At 40.0% G+C, this 24425-nt stretch overlaps 1 protein-coding gene across 1 annotated transcript; it reads right to left on the bottom strand.

Moving 5' to 3' along the window:
- On the bottom strand, positions 1-15760 carry LOC141631348 (uncharacterized). The gene is made up of 3 exons (XM_074444033.1): positions 14258-15760; positions 11769-13502; positions 1-288 (listed from the first exon to the last, which is right to left on the bottom strand). Exons 1-3 carry the CDS (start codon positions 15758-15760, stop codon positions 1-3), a joined length of 3525 nt encoding a protein of 1174 aa, XP_074300134.1.
- Between the last annotated feature and the right edge of the window lie 8665 nt (positions 15761-24425).

Here is a 24425-nt window from a genome sequence, read left to right as displayed (position 1 = left end):
TCAAGTTGGAGCATGGGGGTTGGCAATGCCCAACTTGCCCAATAATCGGTGAAACTGAGAACGACCAAGAGATTTGGTAAGGATATCCGCAAGCTGAGTTGAAGTCGTAACATAAGATGGTGCGATGGTTTTCCGAATAATCTCGTCACGAACAAAATGACAATCAACCTCTATATGTTTCGTGCGCTCATGGAACACAGGATTATTGGAGATATGAATAGCGGCTTGGTTATCACAATGGAGAGGTACAGCGGAAGAATGTTCAAAACCCAAGCTTCGAAGCGATCCCTTAAGCCAAAGGATTTCACAAGTTGCAGAGGCCATGACACGATACTCAGACTCCGCGGATGATCGAGAAATGGTGGCCTGTTTCTTTGTTGATGCGATCCCGCTAAGTATTCACAAGTAAATAGATGTGGTCGTTGGTCACGGTCGAATCAAAACACAATTTATAGCTTAACAAGCAACTCTACAATTAGTAAAGAGGCAAGTAAAGGTCGGATCCCAAGGGACGGGAGTTGAAATGAGATTTCTATTGTAACTAGCGGTGTCTAAGGGGTGTCACAAATTGGGTTGATGTAGAAGGTTACTAAACTAAAATAACAATGAAAATAAACAAGCAAGATGAATAAAAAGGGGTGTAAACAATTGATTAAAGGCACTAGGGTGTCATGGGATCATAGGGGAATCATGGGATATGATCATACAAACATGTTCTCAAATTATAAGCAAGCAATTATTGTTGTGATGGATTGAGTTGGGTTATATCTTACAATCCTAGGAATGTTTGGGTCCCGGAGCCGAATCGATTAGATTGTACAACACCTACAAGTCGACTTAATCTTCCCTACTCAACAACATGCATGGTCTAATGAGACTCGAGTTGGGTTATGTCTTACAAGTCTCATTGAAAAGATAGGAGATGATAGTAAATGCAAGGATTCATAGGCTTAGCATTTCATCAAATATAACATGTGCATGAGTTGAGATCAAAACAAGCAAGCAAATAAGATATGAAAGCATATTAATTTAAGCATGAATCATTCCCATGTTGGTTTCCCCTAATCACCCATTAACCCTAGCTAAGAGACTACTCACTCATTATCATGTTGATCATGCTAGCAAGGTTGTCAATCATACCAACAATATGAAACATGATGAATAAATGAAAGTAATTAACAATAATTAAAAGGGATTAAGAGATTATACCTACTAATGATTCCAATAATAAAGCAAGAATAATAGAAGTACTTGAATGCTAGATTGAGAGGTTGTCAATCTCCCAATAATAACCCAAATAATCTTCAATTACCCAAAATAAAGGATGAACAAAAGAGAGATTAAAGAACTAAAACTTGGATTAAAACTTGATTAATACTTGATTACAATATTGAAGAGAGATTTGATTGATATTAACTACACTAATTATTGATAAGAAGAACATGCTCCTCTAATTAGACTAATGGGGTATTTATAGTGAAAATTAGGGAGGATGCATTAGGGTTAACTAAGGGCTAAACTAGTAATTACACTTTTTAAGTTGAGCAAGGAGAAGCCGGTATTTTTGGAGAGAAGGGCTTCTCTTTTCGTAGCTTGAAGAAGACAACCCGTCTTTGTGAAGGAATCCGGCGGATTCAGGTCGGGACGGCCGGATTTGGGCGATGGAATCCGAGCGGATTCTGGGGAATCCGGGCGGATTGCTGAGGGGGAATCCGAGCGGATTCTAGCTGGGACGCTCGGATTGTGCAAGGGCAATACGGGCAGATTGTTGACAATCCGCTCGGATTGTCAGTCAGCGTGGTAACTTCTTCTTTTGTTCATAAATTCCTTAGGGATTTCCTTGGGGACTCAAGGATCTTTTCTCAACATTGCTCTTCTACTAAGATATGTACAAAGGCCTTCTAATCTTGTCTCTCCTTGATGCTTGGTCATTAAATTTGATCAATTTAGTCTCGATTTGCCATGAAAATGCAAGATTCTTACTCCTTTCCTACCAAGGGATCAAAATCTCAATGAATATGCAAAACAAAGAACTAAAGATAAGAAATGACCCAAATAAGCACTAAAAAGCATGGAAACAAGGGTAATTCGGGGGCTAAATATGCGCCAATTATGGTCACATCAAATATCCCCAAACCGAACCTTTGCTCGTCCCGAGTAAAGAGGTGACAAAGACTAGGACCAATACTAACCTATCCTAATAATATAGCCGATATGAGACAATTAGCGGGTCTCACTCCGCCCCTTCAACTCACAACAAGACGACCATGAGGTAGGATGCCTTCTTGCAAGGCAAGGTGGGTCTTGCCAAAATGGCGACACATCCAAACATTAAGCACACAAAAACACATAATGGATGCATCTACAAAAAGAATAGCCACTCCCTCATCAAGTGGCGGAAATTATCTACAAGGGAAGCAATTCAAGGGTACACAATCCTTCATAGATGCAATTTGTTCAAACTACTAGGCCTAGAAGGATACCAATAAATCACCTCCAAGTTGTGTCAAGCTAGGGTACCTTTGTCCTCAATCGTTAAATGCTTTTGTCAAGAGTAGACTCCCTATGGTGTTAGAAACACTGGAGGATCGCGGAATTCCCCCTCTTGCCTAGACAAGAAGAAGGGTCGTCCCCTCTCTACCATGCACAAAAATGGATATGATGGATAAAGGGATCAATAGATATTTGAGCTTCACTTTGGGAGTTTGCTTTCGTTTTTGTTTTTCCCCCCAATTTCTTGTGGCATATAACATTTGAGAACACTTTCTTTGCCATTTCTTTTTTGATTTTTGGCATTTCAATACTTGACAAATTTTTTGCATTTCTTTTTGAACATTTTCAAAGTCACCCCAATTAGTAACGAGGGTGGCTTGTATTTGAAGCTTAGGAGTTCTATTTTTTTGCTCCTCTTTTCATTTGATGCATTTTTGCAAACTTTCTTTCACTTTTTCATTTCATTGAACTCAAATTGATTTCTTTTTGTGCCCATTCCCTTTGATGACAAAAATATATGGTAGAACATGGATGAATGATGGTTGTATGCATGGTTTCAAGGGTCACCTTGGAATAAACGGTAGCCAAGGAGTTATCACACCACAAGGTACTCTTGACTCGGCCTTAATCCATGGGTCAAAGGATACTAGCATGACACATCCTAGGGTGTTTTACAAGTATTCTAACAAGCAAAGTCTTAAGAATAAAAAGCATCTACTAGGGCCTATATACACTTGTCAAGCTTCCGAAGTAGACGGTTTCGCAACATTTTTCTAACATGCAACTACATGCCATGATGCAACTAACATATAAACATCCTAATGCATATGATTCTACCAACTAATATGACATATAATCTAAATGCAAGTCCTAGATTCACATTGTTATACCGCATCAATCAAGATAAAGCCACATAGTCATTAACATAAAGAGGAAAAAGGAGATTGGAAAGATCATACCATGCGGTCTTCAATATCCTCATGTCTCGGATGTGGCGTAGTCAATTAATGTGAACAAGGATAAAACAAACACAATATATACAAGACAATATATACAAAGGAAATGAACTTGTTTTTGGGTTTTCAATTTTTTCAATTTTTATGGGTTTTTGAATAAGAGTTAAATGTTAGAATTCCCATCCCCACACTAATATGGGTATTGTCCTCAATGGCCAAAATGATGGAAATTATGCAAAGATGATGCATGATTTCTATACTAAATGCAATTCTATACTAAGCTACACTACATGATGCATGGTTTTTGTTATGACGGAGAGGATAATTTAGATTACCTCCCGTTGCGTATGCATTAACTTCCCCAAACCGAGTGAGACACTATTGCTAATGTCCAACGATGGGTATAGTTCATGCACACACTATGCTATGCATGAAACTAGTTTGTCATTTTGGATTTTACAAATGGGAACAATAAGATAAGAACACCTCAATGGTACCGAGGTGTGAGTCCTTTGATGTTGCTAGGACTAAACCAACAATGATCAAAATGAAATAAAATACAAAGAGACAAGACACAAACTTCTTTTCATGAAAAATAAAGATAAAGAGAAGAGATGAGAGAACTTCACTTGAACTTAGGTGGCCGCTCATGCTTGCTCCACCTAGTGATGAAGTAGTCTCCTAGGCATCCGCATCATCTCCCTCTATATCGCTATCCCAAATATCCTTTGAAGCATCACTTAAACTTGGATCCATGAATTCATCTTCACTCTCAAGCTTCACCGTATCACCTCCACAAGAATCCCCACTCTCTTCCCCTTTGCGACCGTTCGCCCCTTCATTAGCCTTCTCCGAGTTGGGAAAGAGCAATTCCATTTGAGCCCATGAGGGGAAAGCTCCTTCCTCACTAATCCGTCCTTTTTTAGCCATCTCATAGTATTGGGGGTAAAGAGCATAATAAGTGTCCACGGAGGTCTCATATTGACGGTAGTGTAAATCTTTCAAAATTCCCGTGACAAAGTCGTCACGGGGGAGGATGAAGGGTTTTGGATGGTTATATGGTTGGTAGGGAAAGGGGTAAGGAGGCACTTTTATCTTCTCATTTTGAGTTTGTTGTTCTTGTTGGTGTGGTGGTGGATTTTGTGGAGGTGGAGTTTGCCTTGTTTGACTTGGGATGAGGTAGGAGGGCATTGGGGACAAGCATCCTCTTCTTGGGGAGACCCGTGGTAGATCGGTTATTGGGAGATAGAGTGGATCGCTCCCTTTTGTCAACCACTTTATCCGCTTATCAACCCCCTCAAGGGTTATCCAATGGTGTTGGACGACAAGTAGATCTTCATTAATTCTCGTTCCCCCCGTAAGTGGAGTGTACTCATTGTTCTCATTGAACCTTGGGTTAAAGTGCTTTGCAAGTCTAGTTATGAGTCCACCATTTACTATGTGCTTCATTCCATCATCATCTCCATTTCTAAACCTTGCCCACTTCTCTAGCAAAACTAGAGGTGCATTGAAGTGATACCTATCTCTCCCTTGAATGTTGAGGTATGATTCGATGAATACAAGGTCCAATTGGTTGACGATGGCCGGATCTCGGCGGGCGAAGAGGGTACCCGAAAGAAATCGATATGTAAGCCTCAAGATCGGGTTTTGGATGTGAAAAGCAAGGCATTCCTTGGTAAGAATGAAATCCCGGCCCGTCATGGCCCTCCACAATGGTGCGACATTATACTTTTTGGGTTTTGATGTTCGGGTAGGCGAGACATCAAGTCCGAATACATTGGCAAACTCGACAAGGGTCATCATCCTAGAAACATTTTCCAACCTAAACTCTATGCATATCACTTTGTTTACGGTTGTAATCTTCAAAAAGCTTAAGAATTCTAGCACAAGGGACCGATAGGTTGGTTCATACATGCGAAAGAGAGTCGAAAGACCAAAAACCTCAAAGAGTGCTTCTACTTGGTGAAAAATTCCAAGCTTTCTTAAGGTATCATGACAAAGAAATTTAGTGGGAAGAATATTCTTACTTAAGAGTCGGTGGAAGACCAATCGCTGCACATTATCAAGGAATTCCACATTCGAGAAATCATCGAGCCTTGTGAGATCTACAATCTCTACATGTTCCCTTCTAATGGTGTTGAGATGTGAGGTAGAGGAACTTCCCACCATCCTTGGTCTTCTTGCACTTCTAAAGGAGGATCTCCTCGGTGCCATTCTTGCTTCTTTTGTTGGGTTCTTTTGATTTGAAGATTGCTAAGGATGTTCCTTGTTGATTGAGAATTGGAAACCCTAGAAAATTGGTGATTTTTAATTTTGAGGGTAAAGAGAGTGATTTGGATATGTATGGGAGTCATAAGGAGGTGGGTTTTATAGGGTAAGTGGAAGGAATAGTGATGTGTCAAAGTATGTGTGGTGGGGTGGAATTTTAATTGGAAAAAGTCGGGTTGAAAAATAGCGAGAAGACGAGCGGATTTATAGCGAAGACGCTCGGATTCTCTCTTCACGGGACGGGCGGATTCTGGGCAATACGCCCGGATTCTGCCACAGAGTAAAATCCCAAAATTTTGACGCCACAAGACGGGCGTCCCGAGCATAAGACGCTCGGATTCTTTCAAGGTCGGACGGGCGTCTTTTTGAGAAGACGGGCGGATTCTAGTACAGAGATTTTTCCTTGAAATGCATAGGTGAAAAGACGGGCGTCTTTCTTCAGATCCGGCCGGATTCTTCAAGACGTACGGATTCTTCACAGGACGCTCGGATTTGACCTCGATCCGAAATCTTCAATTTCTCAGCGTAGCTGGACGTACGGTTTCTACCCTATACGCCCGGATTCTGACAAGACGGCCGGATTCTCTGGAATCCGCACGGATTATGGCTGCGAGTTTTGACTTCTTTTCCCTTTTTTTTTAGATGCATCCCCACACTTGGGCATTTGTTCCTTCCTTCATTCAAAAACTCATTAGTGACCCTCCCTCACTTACGCTCATGAAAAGAGTCTATGCTACTTATTAAAATGAATGCAATAAATAAATACAAGTTAGAGGGTTAGTATATTTACAAGTGGTGGTTTAGGGAGGACTCCACCAAAATCTCCCTTAGATGGTCCTTTCAAGGGGGAGGAGGCCTGAGGTAGGTAGCCTCGACCTCTCCAATGAATGCTCCTTCATAGTATGGCTTCAACCTTTGACCATTTACCTTGAACTTGCTTCCATCTTCGGCCTTGAGTTCGAAATCTCCATATTTCCCAACTTCGGTTATCACATAAGGACCCATCCATCTAGAGTTCAACTTTCCCGGAAAGAGTCGGTAGCGGGAATTGAATAGAAGGACTTTGTCTCCCTTGTGCAAGGCCTTTTGTCGAATTCTTTTGTCATGAAGTAGTTTTGTTCTTTCTTTGTAAATCTTTGCATTCTCATAGGATTGTAGTCGGAATTCTTCCAACTCTTGGATTTGAATCATCCTCCTTTGACCGCTTAATTTGAGATCAAGATTGAGTGCTCGGATTGCCCAATAAGCTTCGTACTCCAATTCAATTGGCAAATGACATGCTTTTCCATATACAAGCTTGTAGGGTGAGGCTCCTATGGGAGTCTTGTAGGCCGTCCTGTAAGCCCAAAGAGCATCATCAAGCTTTGTGCTCCAATCTTTCCGAGTCTTGTTCACAACTTTTTCAAGGATTTGCTTGATCTCTCTATTTGAAATTTCCACTTGACCGCTTGTTTGAGGATGATACCCCAAGCCGGTTCGATGTTGAACACCATATTTGGTCAGAAGGGATGCAAGCTTTTTCTCATGGAAATGTGTTCCTCCATCACTAATGATTGCTCTAGGAACTCCAAATCTTGGGAAAATTATCTTCTTGAAAAGCTTGGTGACCGTTTTCGCATCATCATTTGGGGTGGCAATTGCCTCCACCCACTTAGAAACATAATCGACGGCCACAAGGATGTACTTGTTCCCATTGGATGTCACAAAGGGCCCTTGGTAGTCAATTCCCCAAACGTCGAAGATTTCTACCTCTAGGATGCCTCTTTGTGGCATTTCGTTCCTCCAAGATATATTCCCCGTTCTTTGACAAGCATCGCAATGAATGATGAACTCTCTTGTATCTTGAAACATTGTAGGCCAATAGAAGCCCGATTGGAGAATTTTTGCAACGGTTCTCCTTGCTCCATGGTGCCCACCATAGGGTGATGAATGACATCCTTCCAAGATTCCTTGGATTTCCCATTGAGGGATGCATATCCGGTAGAGCCCATCACTACACTCCTTGTAGAGGTTTGGGTCATCCCAAAAGTACCTCTTCACTTCGAATAGGAATCTCTTCCTTTGGTTGTGGTTCAAGTTTGGAGGGAGCACTTTTCCAACAATATAATTGGCATAATCGGCAAACCATGGGGTGATGTGCCTTTCAAGTTGTGTTTGAATAGCCATCAAAATATCGTCGGGAAATGAGTCATTGATCGGGGTTTCTCCATTTTCATCATGAAACCGGATTCTTGACAAGTGATCCGCCACTACATTCTCGGCTCCTTTCTTGTCTCTTATTTCCAAATCAAATTCTTGAAGAAGCAAAATCCATCTCAACAATCTTGGTTTTGCCTCCTTCTTTATCAAGAGATGTCGAAGAGCACGGTGATCCGAAAATACAATCACCTTGGATCCAAGCAAGTAGGAACGGAATTTATCCAAAGCATATACAATGGCAAGAAGCTCCTTTTCGGTTGTATCATAATTTACTTGAGAAGGGTCGAGGGTTTTGCTTATATAATAGATGGCATGAAGAGCTCTCCCTACCCGTTGGCCAAGAACCGCTCCAACGGCGTAGTTGCTAGCATCACACATAATCTCGAAAGGTAACTCCCAATTCGGGGGTTGAATGATTGGTGCCGAGATTAATGCTTCTTTGATTCTATTAAAAGCTTCAACACACTCGTCGAAGAATTGGAATTGGGCATCTTTAAGCAAAAGTTGAGTGAGGGGTTTTGCTATTTTCGAAAAATCTTTTATGAAACGACGATAAAAACCCACGTGACCGAGAAATCTTCTCACCCCTCTAACATTCACGGGAGGTGGGAGTTTCTCTATCACCTCAACTTTAGCTTTATCGACCTCGATGCCCTTTTCCGAAATCAAGTGACCCAAAACAATTCCTTCATTGACCATGAAATGACACTTTTCCCAATTTAAAACAAGACTAACATCTTCACATTTTTGCAATACAAGAGAAAGATTATGCAAGCATGAGTCAAAGTCCTTTCCATAAACACTAAAATCATCCATAAAAACTTCCATTATGGTCTCTAGGTAATCGGAGAAGACACTCATCATGCATCTTTGGAAAGTAGCGGGGGCATTACATAATCCAAAAGGCATCCTCCTATATGCAAAAGTGCCATAAGGGCACGTGAAGGTGGTCTTATGTTGGTCATCCGGGTGTATAGGGATTTGGAAGAATCCCAAATACCCGTCAAGGTAACAAAAGAATTTGTTAGAGGCTAACCTCTCAAGCATTTGGTCAATGAATGGTAAGGGGAAGTGATCTTTTCTTGTTGCGGAGTTTAATTTCTGGTAGTCAATGCACATACGCCAACCGGTGATCATTCTTGTGGGTATTAATTCATTCTTTTCATTTGTCACTACCGTGGTACCTCCTTTCTTAGGTACCACTTGAACGGGGCTAACCCACAAAGAATCCGATATGGGATATATGATTCCCGCATCAAGTAATTTCATGACCTCTCCTTTGACAACTTCTTGTATGTGGGGGTTCAATCTTCTTTGGGGTTGAATGGTAGGTCTATGGTCGTCCTCTAGATGAATTCTATGCATGCAAAAGTCGGGACTTATCCCCTTAAGGTCATCTAGACTATAACCTATAGCCTTCTCATGTTGTTTCAACACATCAAGCAATTTTCCCAATTGGTCATCATCAAGTCTATCATTAACAATCACGGGTTTGGTCTTTGATTCATCAAGGTAAGCATATTTCAAATTTGGGGGAAGGGGTTTCAAAGTAGGAGTTTGTACCTTACTTTCTTCCTTTGGAGTTTCATTGAGAATTTGCTCCATCTCCATTAGACATTCCATTCTCATAGCATACTCAACTTCACTTTCATCAACCTCATCATATTCAAATCCCATGATGGGTTCCTCTTGATCTTGAGTTTGCAAGATATCCTCTAGGATGGATTGCTCATCCTCTATGGGTTGACATGATTCTACTAGAATATTATGCACCAATTCGGATTGTGCATGAGTAAGTTCCTTGTTAGCTAGAGCGGCCTCGAAGAGATCCAACTCCAACTCCCAATACATGCTCTTAGCCTCACTTGCTTCTAAGGCTTCTAGTGCTTGCATGGGATCCTTGAAGTAAGGGATACTCAAGTGGTCCTCTACAAAACAGTCTATGAAATCCATCTCGCAAAATATCAAACGACTTGAAAAATGATTAGAACAAACCTTGAGGAGTGTTACTTCCTCAAGGTGAAGAAAGACACAACTAATAACAAAAAGGAAATCTAAATCAAACAAACACCGTCCCCGGCAACGGCGCCATTTTTGATGCGATCCCGCTAAGTATTCACAAGTAAATAGATGTGGTCGTTGGTCACGGTCGAATCAAAACACAATTTATAGCTTAACAAGCAACTCTACAATTAGTAAAGAGGCAAGTAAAGGTCGGATCCCAAGGGACGGGAGTTGAAATGAGATTTCTATTGTAACTAGCGGTGTCTAAGGGGTGTCACAAATTGGGTTGATGTAGAAGGTTACTAAACTAAAATAACAATGAAAATAAACAAGCAAGATGAATAAAAAGGGGTGTAAACAATTGATTAAAGGCACTAGGGTGTCATGGGATCATAGGGGAATCATGGGATATGATCATACAAACATGTTCTCAAATTATAAGCAAGCAATTATTGTTGTGATGGATTGAGTTGGGTTATATCTTACAATCATAGGAATGTTTGGGTCCCGGAGCCGAATCGATTAGATTGTACAACACCTACAAGTCGACTTAATCTTCCCTACTCAACAACATGCATGGTCTAATGAGACTCGAGTTGGGTTATGTCTTACAAGTCTCATTGAAAAGATAGGAGATGATAGTAAATGCAAGGATTCATAGGCTTAGCATTTCATCAAATATAACATGTGCATGAGTTGAGATCAAAACAAGCAAGCAAATAAGATATGAAAGCATATTAATTTAAGCATGAATCATTCCCCATGTTGGTTTCCCCTAATCACCCATTAACCCTAGCTAAGAGACTACTCACTCATTATCATGTTGATCATGCTAGCAAGGTTGTCAATCATACCAACAATATGAAACATGATGAATAAATGAAAGTAATTAACAATAATTAAAAAGGGATTAAGAGATTATACCTACTAATGATTCCAATAATAAAGCAAGAATAATAGAAGTACTTGAATGCTAGATTGATAGATTGTCAATCTCCCAATAATAACCCAAATAATCTTCAATTACCCAAAATAAAGGATGAACAAAAGAGAGATTAAAGAACTAAAACTTGGATTAAAACTTGATTAATACTTGATTACAATATTGAAGAGAGATTTGATTGATATTAACTACACTAATTATTGATAAGAAGAACATGCTCCTCTAATTAGACTAATGGGGTATTTATAGTGAAAATTAGGGAGGATGCATTAGGGTTAACTAAGGGCTAAACTAGTAATTACACTTTTTAAGTTGAGCAAGGAGAAGCCGGTATTTTTGGAGAGAAGGGCTTCTTTTTTCGTAGCTTGAAGAAGACAACCCGTCTTTGTGAAGGAATCCGGGGCGGATTCAGTCGGGACGGCCGGATTTGGGCGATGGAATCCGAGCGGATTCGGGGGAATCCGGGCGGATTCTTTGAGGGGGAATCCGAGCGGATTCAGCTGGGACGCTTCGGATTGTGCAAGGGCGGGGACGGGCGGATTGTTGACAATCCGCTCGGATTGTCGATCAGCGTGGTAACTTCTTCTTTTCTTCCCTTTTCTTCATAAATTCCTTGGGGATTTCCTTGGGGACTCAAGGATCTTTTCTCAACATTGCTCTTCTACTAAGATATGTACAAAGGCCTTCTAATCTTGTCTCTCCTTGATGCTTGGTCATTGAATTTGATCAATTTAGTCTCGATTTGCCATGAAAATGCAAGATTCTTACTCCTTTCCTACCAAGGGATCAAAATCTCAAAGAATATGCAAAACAAAGAACTAAAGATAAGAAATGGCCCAAATAAGCACTAAAAAGCAGGGAAACAAGGGTAATTCGGGGGCTAAATATGCGCCAATTATGGTCACATCATTTGTCTTCCAAGAAATCGGGGAACCGCCAAGGAAAACAAAATAGGCAGACACAGAACGACGAGTAATAGGACAATTATCATAATCAGCATCATAATAAGCTTCGAGTGTCATAGACGTATCGGCTCGTAGTAAAATACCTTGCCCCGGATTTCCTTTGAGATATCGTACCACACGAATAACGGCGTCCCAGTGTGTTTGAGTCGGAGCTTGCATGAATTGAGAAAGGATATGAACAGCATAGGTAATCTCAGGGCGAGTAAGAGTGAGGTAAATAAGCTTGCCAACTAAACGACAATACTCCGTGGGTTCAGAAAATAATGGTTCCACTTGTAAAGCAAGCTCATGTTTTTCTTCCATGGGAACGGAAGCAGGTTTAGAACTAAGAAGACCAGTTTCCGTCAATAAATCAAGAGTATACTTACGTTGACACAAAAAAATGCCTCTGGAATTACGAGCCACCTCAAGACCCAAAAAATATTTCAGTTTTCCCAAGTCTTTCATACGGAAGCATTGGCTTAAATAAGTTTTAAATTGTTGAATAGCAACACCGTTATTCCCAGCAATAACCAAGTCGTCAACATAAACAAGGATATTGATAAAAATATCATCCTTGCGATAAACAAATAAAGAATGATCACAGGGACTATGTGAAAAACCATAATCACATAAAGCGGTGGCAAGTTTAGCATACCAGCATCGAGGTGAGTGTCTGAGGCCATATAAGGACTTATGAAGACGACACACTTTACCTTGCAAACCATGACTGAAACCAGGTGGAAGTCGCATGTACACTTCCTCTTCCAAATCCCCGTGAAGGAAAGCATTTTTAACATCCATCTGATGGAGCTCCCAATTATTGATGGCTGCAACTGTAAAAAATGTACGAACCGTTACCATTTTTACTGTGGGTGCAAATGTTTCGGCAAAATCAATGCCTTCCTGCTGATGATTTCCAAACACAACCAATCGAGCTTTATATCGCTCAATCGACCCATCCGACTGTCGTTTGATTTTATAAACCCACATACATCCAATTGCGGTCTTATGTGATGGCAAATCCACAATAGACCACGTATTGTTAGCCTCAAGAGCAGCAATTTCTTCCTCCATGGCTTGTTTCAATTTCGGATCTCGTATGGCTTCTTTAAATGAAGTGGGTTCCGTATCATTTGAGATAGCTGCAATAAACTTTTGATGGGCAATCGAAAAATTCGTACAAGTAATATAATTAGCAATGGGATAAGGAGTACCTGTGACATGCTTGGTAGTGGGTGACGGGCTTGACGGAACCAAAGTAGTGTTAATGTGTTTCTTTAACTTGTCCCAACTTACAAAATCTTTATGACGAGAGTTGTCAAATTTTGTTCTCTTCCCTTTACCCATTTCGTTGCTGTCATCAGTACCCGAACCATTCGAGCTCGAATTATCAATATGCGCTGTAGAGGTACTCTCATTACCCTCTGTCTGAACAGAAATTGCAGGAGAACTATCCGGCTGCTCACTCGAAAGCGGGTTCGACTGGTTATCAGGGGACGAACCAGTGACAGGGGAGTGAACCAAGTCATGCGTCGTGGACTCCCCCCCTGACTGAGGACCCTGCTGCGGCTGGTTTGAAGCGGTTTCGGCTTCAACCCGTGGGTTATCAGGCCTTCCCCCACGGTAGAAACAGGTCCCTCCTCGGCAATAAACAAAGAGCCACCATCCGGCTCCACAAAAGGGTCGTTCAGGCTAATGTCCGAGCTAAGCTCAGGAGAGGCAAAGGGAGATTGATTTTCTATAAAACGAACATCACGGGATTGGAAATAATCACCCATCTCAAGATCATATAAGTGCCAACCTTTTTTGCCAAAAGGATACCCAAGAAAAATACAACGACGACTACGGGAATCAAATTTGTCACGGGCATAAATATTCTTAGCATAGCATAAACACCCGAACACACGCATTAAACTCATGTCAGGAAGTTTGCCAAAAACTAATTCATAGGGTGTCTTATGGTGCAAAATTCGAGTAGGAGTTCGATTAATTAAATGAGCCGCTGTGAGCACACATTCACCCCAAAAATCAATAGGCAAGGAACTTTGAAAACGGAGGGCACGAGCTACATTCAAGATGTGTCGATGTTTTCTTTCGACTCGGGCATTTTGTTGGGGTGTTTTAACCATAGAAGTCTGAAAAATAATACCATGCTCTCGGAAATAAGGAAGAAGACCTCGAAATTCCGTCCCATTATCACTCCTAAAAATTTTCACATAGCCGTTAAATTGTCGGGCAATTTGCGAGAAAAAATTACGCATAAGGGTAGGTACTTCGTCCTTAGTTTTCATTAAATAAACCCAAACACAACGGGAAAAATCATCCACAATAGAAAGAAAAAAACCGCGAATCACAAGCACGATTAGGATGATACGGTCCCCAAACATCACAATGAATTAAATCAAATAAACAATCAGCCTTATTATCACTCAACGAAAAAGGAGTACGAGTTTGTTTAGCTCGAAAACAAATATCACAATTCGAAAATCAGAATGCAAACTAAAGGAAGGAATGTGCTTCATAACCCGAGTAGACGGATGTCCCAAACGTTGATGCCACAACTCATCAGTATCTTGTCCAGAAACAACATTAACACGAGTAGGTTCCGTCATAGTCAGGTAGAAAAGCCCATTCGAAGAATCACCCACTCCAATCGTCGTCAAGGCATGGTCCTGTATCAAACATTTAGACTTAGTAAATTGAACACTCAAGTCTTGTGTGGACAAAAGCTGAGAGACCGAAAGGAGGTTACAAGTAAAAGACGGAACCAGCAAAACATTGTAAAGAAATAATTTATCATTGAGCCGAACCGTCCCGGCTTGCATAGCCGAGACACTTGCACCAGTAGGTAAGCCAATCGAAATAGGAGCGATATTGACACGGGATGTAAATAACGTTTCATCATAACAAACATGTGTGGAAGCACCCGTATCAATTATCCAAGTAGAAGAGGGCTTACCAGTTAAACGGACCATGTTAGTAACAACAGTGGGCTCACCCAAAATTGCATTTGCTTTGGCAGAGGAATTGGAAGAAGATGGCTCCCCTGTTTTGGGAACATGTCGCGGATGACCGACTGGAAACCCGTGTTTCTCCCAGCAGCGACTAACGGTGTGACCGTCCTTATTGCAATGCGTGCATTTGAAACAAGGACGAGAGGCCCCTTCGGTTTTCGCCTGTTGCCCCCTGCCCCCACCTAAGACCGCACAAGCCATTGACGAAACAGAGTCCTCACGAGCCTGGGCAATAGCATGGATATTTTCTTCCTGGGCAAGCCGAGAATATACAACATGTATATCCGGTAATGGAGGAGACCCGAGTATGCTTGATCGAACCGTAGCATAAATCGGATCAAGCCCCATAAGAAAGCCTCGTACCTGCTCTATCTCCCTGCGTTTGCGAATAAGTCCTTGCAAATCGCAATTCGAGCAACAGTCACAAACGGGCAAGACATCATAATCATTGATGTCGTCCCATAATGATTTCATTCGACCAAAATAATCCATCAAAGACTCACCGGGCTTTTGTTTGCACTCGGCAAGATTGCTTTGAACTTGATAAATCTTGATGTCTTTTGCCACCGAGAAACGTTTTCGAATATCCTCCCAAAGATCAAAAGCAGTGTCACGATAAGAAATCGACGGACGAATATTAGAATCGATTGTATTAAAAATCCATGCGATAATAGTGTAATTAACAGCCACCCAATCCTTATGGTCTTTCGGATTGGAAGGCTTGTGTTTGAGAGTGCCATCGATAAATCCAAACTTTTGCTTGGCCCCTAACGCAACACGAAATCCCTTTGCCCACTCGGCATAGGTTTTCGGACCGGTTAATACAACGTGTGTTATGCGTGCCCCCGTTCCATCCTGGTTCGAGAGAGCATAAACGGGATTAACAGTGTGACTAGTACTATTCCCTTCACCACCAATCGACTTATCGTCAACCATTGTGAAAGATCGAAGAAAAGAAGAAAAAAAATCGCAAGAATAACCTTGCTCACGATACCATATAGTAAAATGAAGAACAGAAAGAAGAGTTTGTGAAAGTTTTGTTGTGTGTTTCATTCATACGTCGTTCCTCTTTTATACAATATTCACATGCTACAAAATAGGAATGGTAGCTAACCAAATCCCGAGAAATAAGGCCTAAAACGAGCTAGTTACGATATACTAAATATTTACGAGATATATAATATAATACCGAATATTATGCTAATATTTACAAGCATAATATCTTAGATATTATGCGTGATAATTGATCACGACCCTCGTTATTAGTTCTCTGTTAGGTTGATGGGCGTGCACACTACTCTAAATGTAAGACAGATGTATATTGGCTGTTAAATTAGAATTGTATTAGTTTATACTCAGTCCGAGAAAGTGATGATATTGGTTAGTGTATTGAGTTGAGTTTGGTGGTGTCTTGAGTCTTGTTTTGGTGCTAGTGTAGATTAAACTATTTTTACGAGTTTGAGTTTGTCTTTACTTCGCTTTTTGGAATACACATATCGCCACATGCTTGTCAACCATTTTTCTCTCTCATTGGTGGGCCTGTTATGGCCAATGTAGTTATCATTCGTATATGTGCGTAGATCTTACTGGTGTTAGCTTTGGAAATTGTTATTTTACGGGATGCTTGCACGGGATAGTGATGTTGATCTTAGTCGTCACGCTCAATCAAACACTTTAATAATCTCAACAAACAACTAGTAAGTAGGTAGGTTGAGGTCGATTCACGGGACGGTGTATTTTGGGTTCTAAGTCTATCGATTTTAATATGTACATGTGCCACAATTATATGGGTTTTTGGGTTTATAATGCTAAACTAATGAAACGTAAACTAATGCAAATATTGAAAATAGGAGATGTAAACAATTGATTAAAAACACTAGGGTGTCATGGATACGTTCATAGGAGTAATCAAGGATTTCAACACATGTGGATCTAAATTGGGTTAATGTTGTAATCGAACTATGAACCGAGGCTCTCGATCTTACGGCCCTATCTAGGTCGAGTCGGGTTAGCTCTCGCGTACTCTCATTCTACCCACCAACATAATGCATGGTCTAACAACTCCTAAGACTCTCGATCTTATAGGAGTGTTGAATAGATAGAGATTCATAAAGTTTGTCAAACAAGAGCATTTCATCAAACACTTAATATGCACTAGTTGAAACCACAACAATTAATCCATTTTGATAGACTTAACAAACATAGATTCACCCTTTAATCATCCCCCTACTCCCCCATTAACCCTAGCAAGATCACTACTCACTAATCATAGCAAGAAGGATATAAACAACAACAAACAAGTAATCAAAACAAATCATGATGAAATAGAACAAGTAAGAACAAAGGATTAAAGAGAGATAAGACATGTACCAACTTGGAAAGTATAGATGAACATAAATAAAGAAGGATCCTTGCATAAAAACTTGTCACATAGTTTTCAAATACATACCCAAGAAATCCAAGAAGTAAACTATTGAAGAGCAAAATGAAAGAACAATTATTGAAAGATGAATGTGCTTTGTGGAAAGATTAAAGAGTAATCTAATCTAATCTAAGAGAGGTTAGCCTCCTCTAAGAGGACTTTTAAAGCATAACCCTAAAATAATTACAAAGTGGGTATATATAGTGGCTACAAGATTAAGGTTAATTAGAGGCTTTAATGAAGTGTTTGTAAAACCCCCATTTACCAAAGAGCCTTTGGCCAGACCTTCCATAGTAAATGAGGAAGCTACCATCCCGGATGCTCGAGGTAGTACATATAAAATTGACAATGAAAGAACGATTACAACTTTATTAACTCAATAAGAAAGAATACTAACTACAACTCAAGACCAAACGAAAACTAATAGCGGAAGATACAAGTAAACCAAAACTAGCATAGTCTGAACTAGGTGGAACCCAGTAGTGACTCGCTCCCTCTAAGGACCCCAGCCAGAGCTCTTAGCAACCATCAACACCTGATAAGACTACCTGCTCACCATTTCCCGGCAATATCAAATGGATCACCGCAGACACATAGCAGAAAGGAAAACAAGACACACCACACAAGTCAACAACAGAACATAATGAAAATATATAGGAACAATAAGGTACAATAAAAACATCACAAGTATACACAACAATAACGACCTCCACCAACTCCGATCTCCGTAGTAACCAATGGCTCTTATCGCAACGAGTAACTGGGTTCCCATCACCACAGGTAACCCATCCCAGCCGATGAGAGACCGCATCACTGAACATCACAATCTCCGCTCATCGTAACGAGCAAACCCAGCTCATTAATGTGGACATCCCCCTTGTGACGGGAGTCACTAGGGGCGAAACATGGGGGTGAAACCATCTCCTGACATGGCTCCACAATATCCATCTCCACTCCTCCAACATCCAACCATCTCAAAAACCACGATAATATAATCACAAGGACAAACAATCACAACAATACAATCAATCGCAAACTGTACTGAGTATGGAAACCTTAACTCTAGCGAATCTTCATGCAAGCATTGTCAATCACACATATGTCAACACGATACCAACGTCGTCACCTACAACAATGAATAAGACCCTATCACGGCTCACCAATAACGATACCAGTCATCACCTACAACAATGAATAAGACCCTATCACGACTCACCAATAACGATACCACTGTAAAAGTTATCAAGATGGTGATAGCGCCTTACGTTGCTAATGGGTTACCGACGGAGGTTATATTCTGACTTGCTAAACCCGTTCCCACGCAAGTCTTCTAGGCAAAATGAAATCATAGGAAGGTAGGGAAAATGAGAGGGGAGATAGAGAGAGTCTGATTTAGGTTTTAGAAATGAAACAAATGAGAAAATGAATTATATAAGTCTCGTTTCACGATCTTAATAAAATAACCGCTGGACCAAATCGACTCGACTCAGTGCCATCCTAACTCGACGGAGTAGAACTTACTCGGTCGAGTACTTACCATACTCGGATGAGTTAACCCTATAAGGTTGAGTAACTGAGTCAGGTTTGTCTACCAAGTCTATCATTGTCCCCCAATATGGTTCTTTAGACTTAGGAGGTCCCCTAAAGAGGCGGGTATTGCACTCTTCCCCTCTTAAATTGAACTTCGTCCCCGAAGTTCGCCCAACACCATATACGAGACACGAACTATAGCAAGGTAAGTATCGCTACATAAAAAGGTTACAACTTACACCTAGTATATTCTCACTGACAACCACTTCTCGACATGTCCACGTAACAATAACTACATCCCCATAAACATACACGCCTTTTGTTTATTCTCCAAAACAACCAAAACAAAGTCCACCCTCCCTTAAAAGAACTTTGTCCTCGCAGTTCACGTCCCTAGGTAACGGTGACGGCAAGGCAAATGGTACATGGAAGTAATGCACACATGCACACATAATACCAAATAGCTAGTTCATACATATAACCTATTAACAACAAGTCGTAACCACATATTATGTATCACCCATATCTACCAAGTAGCCTTAACAAGACCATCCCTAGAAGATACAGGCATTACCACCTCGGTTGCCCGAGGGATAGTATATATCATAACGTCAATAAAAGAACTATTTAAGTTTATTACAGGTTTAACTTAACAGAAGAAAAGATGTAACTGATCAACAACAACTATAAACTATGGTGATACTACTTCGTGCCAAGACTCGGTGAAAGACTCGTCCCTCCAACGCACCCAGCTAAGGTCCAGATATCAACACCTGCAAAGACTGATTGCTCACTATAATAGATCACGGCAGACACATAACAAGAAAGAAAGAAAGAAAAGCAAAACCACACAGGGTCAGTAGCTGAAGAAAACACACAAGGTACAACATATACACATCCATCTCCAACTCCAATCATCCATCAATCATCTGACTAACCCGAAGGTAAAGTCCTACCAGAATATTCATCGCAACAGATATTCCACACCGCCAGTGGGGGACCGTAGCGTTTCCCACCTAAGCCCCGCTCAGCTCCATCGAGCGAATAACCCATGTCCATTAATGTGCACATCCCCCTTGTGACGGGAACCACAAGGGGCGAATCAAGACCGTGTAGCCATTCCCGATGTTGACTCCACTCAGCCAGGGACGCACCCTATACACAAACACAATAATACTATCACACAATCAACGATGTTACACACCACACAAAACAATCAATCAATAGTACTAAGTAGGAAAACCTACCTTTAGCAATGAGCAGCAACACCGCATACATCCTGTAGGATTCGTATATATCTTATTAGACTCTCTAATAACTAAGTGTTTATAAGTTTAGTCATAAAACTTAAAGGAACTTATGCATGCATAACAATATAAATAAAAGGAATAATTTAGTCATTCTTACAATGGGTTTATACTAAATTGGTCTCCTACCAAGTTAGTCTTCTTAAGAATAATCCAAATGCCCCAAAAACCTTAGATCTAATAGCAAGATCTACTCCTCAAGGATTTGTACCAAGGAAACACTCTTAATACAAATATTAATTTTATTACTAGAAACTAATATTTGTGTCCTTAAAATGCTAATATTATTAGTATACTACTTCTAATATTATGTAAATAATATTAGAGACTTTGTGAGAGTTTATAGTTTTGTTCAACAATAAGAAGTGGAGAGATAAGTTATTCTCTCAAGTTGTTCACTAATGAGAATGAATTAGTGTATTAAGAAAATACACTCCTTTAGTGTATAGAGGAGGCCACCGGTTGGAGCATGGATAGAGTGCCCAGTGGTTTGCATTTTTCTCTTCTCAAGATTATAGGTATGTAAACCTATGATTAGTAGGTCATCATTATGTTACCCACTAATTAAAATAACAAAACACAAATCCTCCGTCCTTTCCCATTTTACATGGCACATATAGTGTAATATGGATCCATTTTAACTTTGTCAATTTGTTAATTTGTATTGTGTGACAATTGGGACATGTTACTAGACATGTCATTTAAATAATGCATTTTTAACAAATTAAAAATCATTATATAAATGAAAAAAATCACATACAAAAATTAACTAGTAATTCACAATTACAATTACTTAAAATGGGTCATATAATTATAAATCACAACTACTTGTATTTATAATAAACAATTCCTTCGTATTTCACTTGTTTCATAAACAATAAATAAAACTTATATAATAAAACAATTTAATTACTTAGTACGAATCTTATTTAATCGAATTACAATAAGATATGTATTATTACTCACAAAATCATTTGTTCATATTTAAGGAATTAATTAACTTGTACCGTCATACAATTAATTAATTAGTCAATTAAGAATGTTTCCCTAGAGGTATGACCTTAAGGGATCAACTGATCACCACCGTCACACGACAGTAATGTCAAACTCTAGTCTGCCAATCATTACCGATTATTGTGGATCAGTTGACAATAAAATGTTACTTTCCCTTTAGTATTATTAAAATGAGATTTAAACATGTGATCGCATTATTGTCGAGGACACATACTCCAACAATCTCCCACTTGTCCGCGACAAGTGTGCGTCACCAATTCTCTTGTCCCATTACTATCTCCCACTCAATGCAAGGTGTCTTGTAGGTCGTACTTGTATTTGATCATATCTAGAGTGGTTTCCTCGATATGGAGAACAACTGTCTGACCGGAATTATCTACCATAGATACCTTCCGAGCGTGACCACGCATTTCCAGTTCATTGCTCCTCGAGTGACCTTGAGATATAAGATAACCCTGACGGGGATGGACAATTCCTATTGCACTCTTCCCTTCGAATAGCCACAGCTCATCATGACCTAAAACATGCCCATTATACTCCAATTACGAAGGTCGCCGGACATGAATTAAAGTCACTCTGAAACTGTGCCATCTTAGGCGAACAATCATTAGTCAAAGAATCGACTCATAAGAATACCATAGTAGCTCTCGCCATGACCAGGGTATAAAAATTGCCAGAACTCTATAAGCGGTCATAAGCCCGATAAAGTGTCCCTCACAGTCTGCATATGTGATCGACTAGTCATCCCTTATGACTCTATGGCACTTGAATTTGCCATCAATCGCATCACACTCCAGTCTAGTTGCTTTGAGATGTCACCTCATATAAGCAACTAGGAGCCAATACTATGTTAATGCAGTTCACTTTAATAGGGTTCAACGTTGTCCTTACAACCTAATTGGATATAACAAAGTAAGAAAAGAGTTTTAATAAAACTCAAACGATGAATGCATTATCACATATGTAAAATTGATACCATATCAATTACTACATAATCTATAATCCATACTCAATATTGAATACAACTATACATCTCAACTCAATTGAAATGGCATGACTTATCATGCTTAGCCTTTGAAAAAAGGCCTTGATTAGCAAGTTTTAGCAACAATTTGCACTTTCCCTAACCTTGTACCATTTCCCTTTGTATAATCTTTATCATAACAACCTTTTGAGTAGATGTCCATATCCAATCTAGAGTCAGGTTCCTTAGCCTTGGAATCACTCCCACTGTCCTAACAGTGTGCAGGGATAGGACCTTCGGTTGTTGGAACGAACTACCACGGTTCCTCCAATTCATAAAATCGAATCCTAATAACATCCCTTCCTACTTGCATTTTTTTATAATTGCAAGTGTACTCAATTCGAGTCATTTTGCCGATAAGACATGATTCGAGTTTCTTTATACGTTTTTCATTTATGTGTCCCATTCGACAATGCCATAGATAAGTTTGATCTTTGTCACCAACCTTTAATTTCTTATTATTCACATGTAATATCTCTGTGGTTTGATCTAAGATATAAATTCCATTCATGGAAACTGCTTTGGCATAAATCATTTCATTAAAAGAGAAAATACAACTATTGTCCTTTATTGAAAATGAAAAACCGTCTTTATCAAGTACCAAAACAGAAATAATATTCTTAGATAAACTGGGTACATAGTAACAGTTATATAAATATAACTCAAAACCACTCGGGAGCTGGATTACGTATGTTCCCTTTGAGACTGCAGCAACTCTTGCTCCATTCCCGACTCACAGATTCACATCGCCCTTTGCGAGGGGTTTGATTTTTTTTAGGCGCCGCAAATGATTACACAGATGAGAACCACAACCAGTATCAAGTACCCAAGTTCCGAAACTAGCATGGTTAATCTCAATCATATGAATATAAGATGACATACAAACAGGAGTGACGCGGCCTGCTTTTATGTCCTCACAGTACACGGGACAGATCCTCCTCTAATGCCCAGTCTTGTGACAATGGTGGCACTCAACGTTACCGCCCTTGCTCTTTTCCTTGCCTTGTGAGCCACTAGTCTCACCAGGCCAACTCTTACCGTTTCCAGACTTCTTAAACTTTGGCTTTCCTACAGTTAGGTCGCCGTGAGCTTTGCGCTTACCCTTATTCTTGCTGGAAATCATGAGAACATCTTGCTTCATGCTCCCACTCAATTTTATATCCTTCTCGGTATGTACGAGAAGTGAGTGTAGCTCATGAGGACTTTTCTTCATGTCAATCATGTAGTAATTTGCCCTGAAGAGGGAAAAACCATCATGAAGTGAATGAAGCATACGGTCAATGACTATGCTCTCACTGATTTTACAATCAAGTGCCTCCAGTTTCGCATCAAAGAAGCGACAGGTATGCTCATAAGTAACGATTCTCGGTGCTTTTGAGAACTCATTAGTGAGCATGGTGAAAATCTTGTTTGCACCTTGGGCAATGAAACGTCTTTGCAAATTGGTTTCCATTGCAAAAATGAGTACGTTCTTTATCGCACCCGCTTCCATGACGAAGTCACTATAAGCAAGTGACTCGTTAGCTCTTGCATTGGGGCCTGGGTTTGGCGGTATTGGCTCAGTTAAGTACTTGAGCTTACCGTCAGCAATGGCAACATTCCGTAATGATGCCTCCCAGTCCGCAAAGTTGGACCCGTCATTCTTCAGTCGTGTGGACTGATTCATGTGGTCCATGAAAGTTTTAAGCCAGGACTCGCGTGCAAGTGTGGCACTTAGCATAGGGATATCATTATTTCCAGCCATTTGGTGTAAGCAGTATTATCAATATAAAACGAATTCTACACTGCGAAAAGAAGAAGAAAAATATAATAAGCATACTCATCGTTATGATTTAAGTCTTAAAGCAAACTGTTATAATGCGAAGACTAAGCATTTATACAATTGACCTCCCTCAAGAATTATATAAATGATCCCAAGACTCAATTATCTGTAAATTGATAAGCCAACCTCTTGGCCAATTCTACTGTTAGAATTCTTGGTTGATAAATTTCTGTAAATTCTATCTATAGTCCATCATAATCACGAGAAACTCTTCGGATTATAATGTTGAGGTAAAATAAGTCAACACAAACTACTTACCCAACGTAGAAGGGGTCACATGGAGAGTAAGGTCCTATATGCCTACCGACGAAGAAGGGATTCATAGTTGTTTGGCCTATAAAGATTGGTCTCAATTTTAGTTTTAGAGGAAGATCTCATCAACTTTATTTTTAATTCATTTTAAGTGAACTAATATCTAGCATGCGAGAATGAATAAACTAAGATGATGGCTTAAAAGGTGTGACATCTTTATGTCCATGATA

This window comes from Silene latifolia, chromosome Y (genome assembly GCF_048544455.1).
Source record: "Silene latifolia isolate original U9 population chromosome Y, ASM4854445v1, whole genome shotgun sequence".
Lineage (NCBI taxonomy): Eukaryota > Viridiplantae > Streptophyta > Magnoliopsida > Caryophyllales > Caryophyllaceae > Silene > Silene latifolia.
Note: the sequence above shows the minus strand (reverse complement) of the source record. Positions and strands in the feature narration are given on the sequence as shown.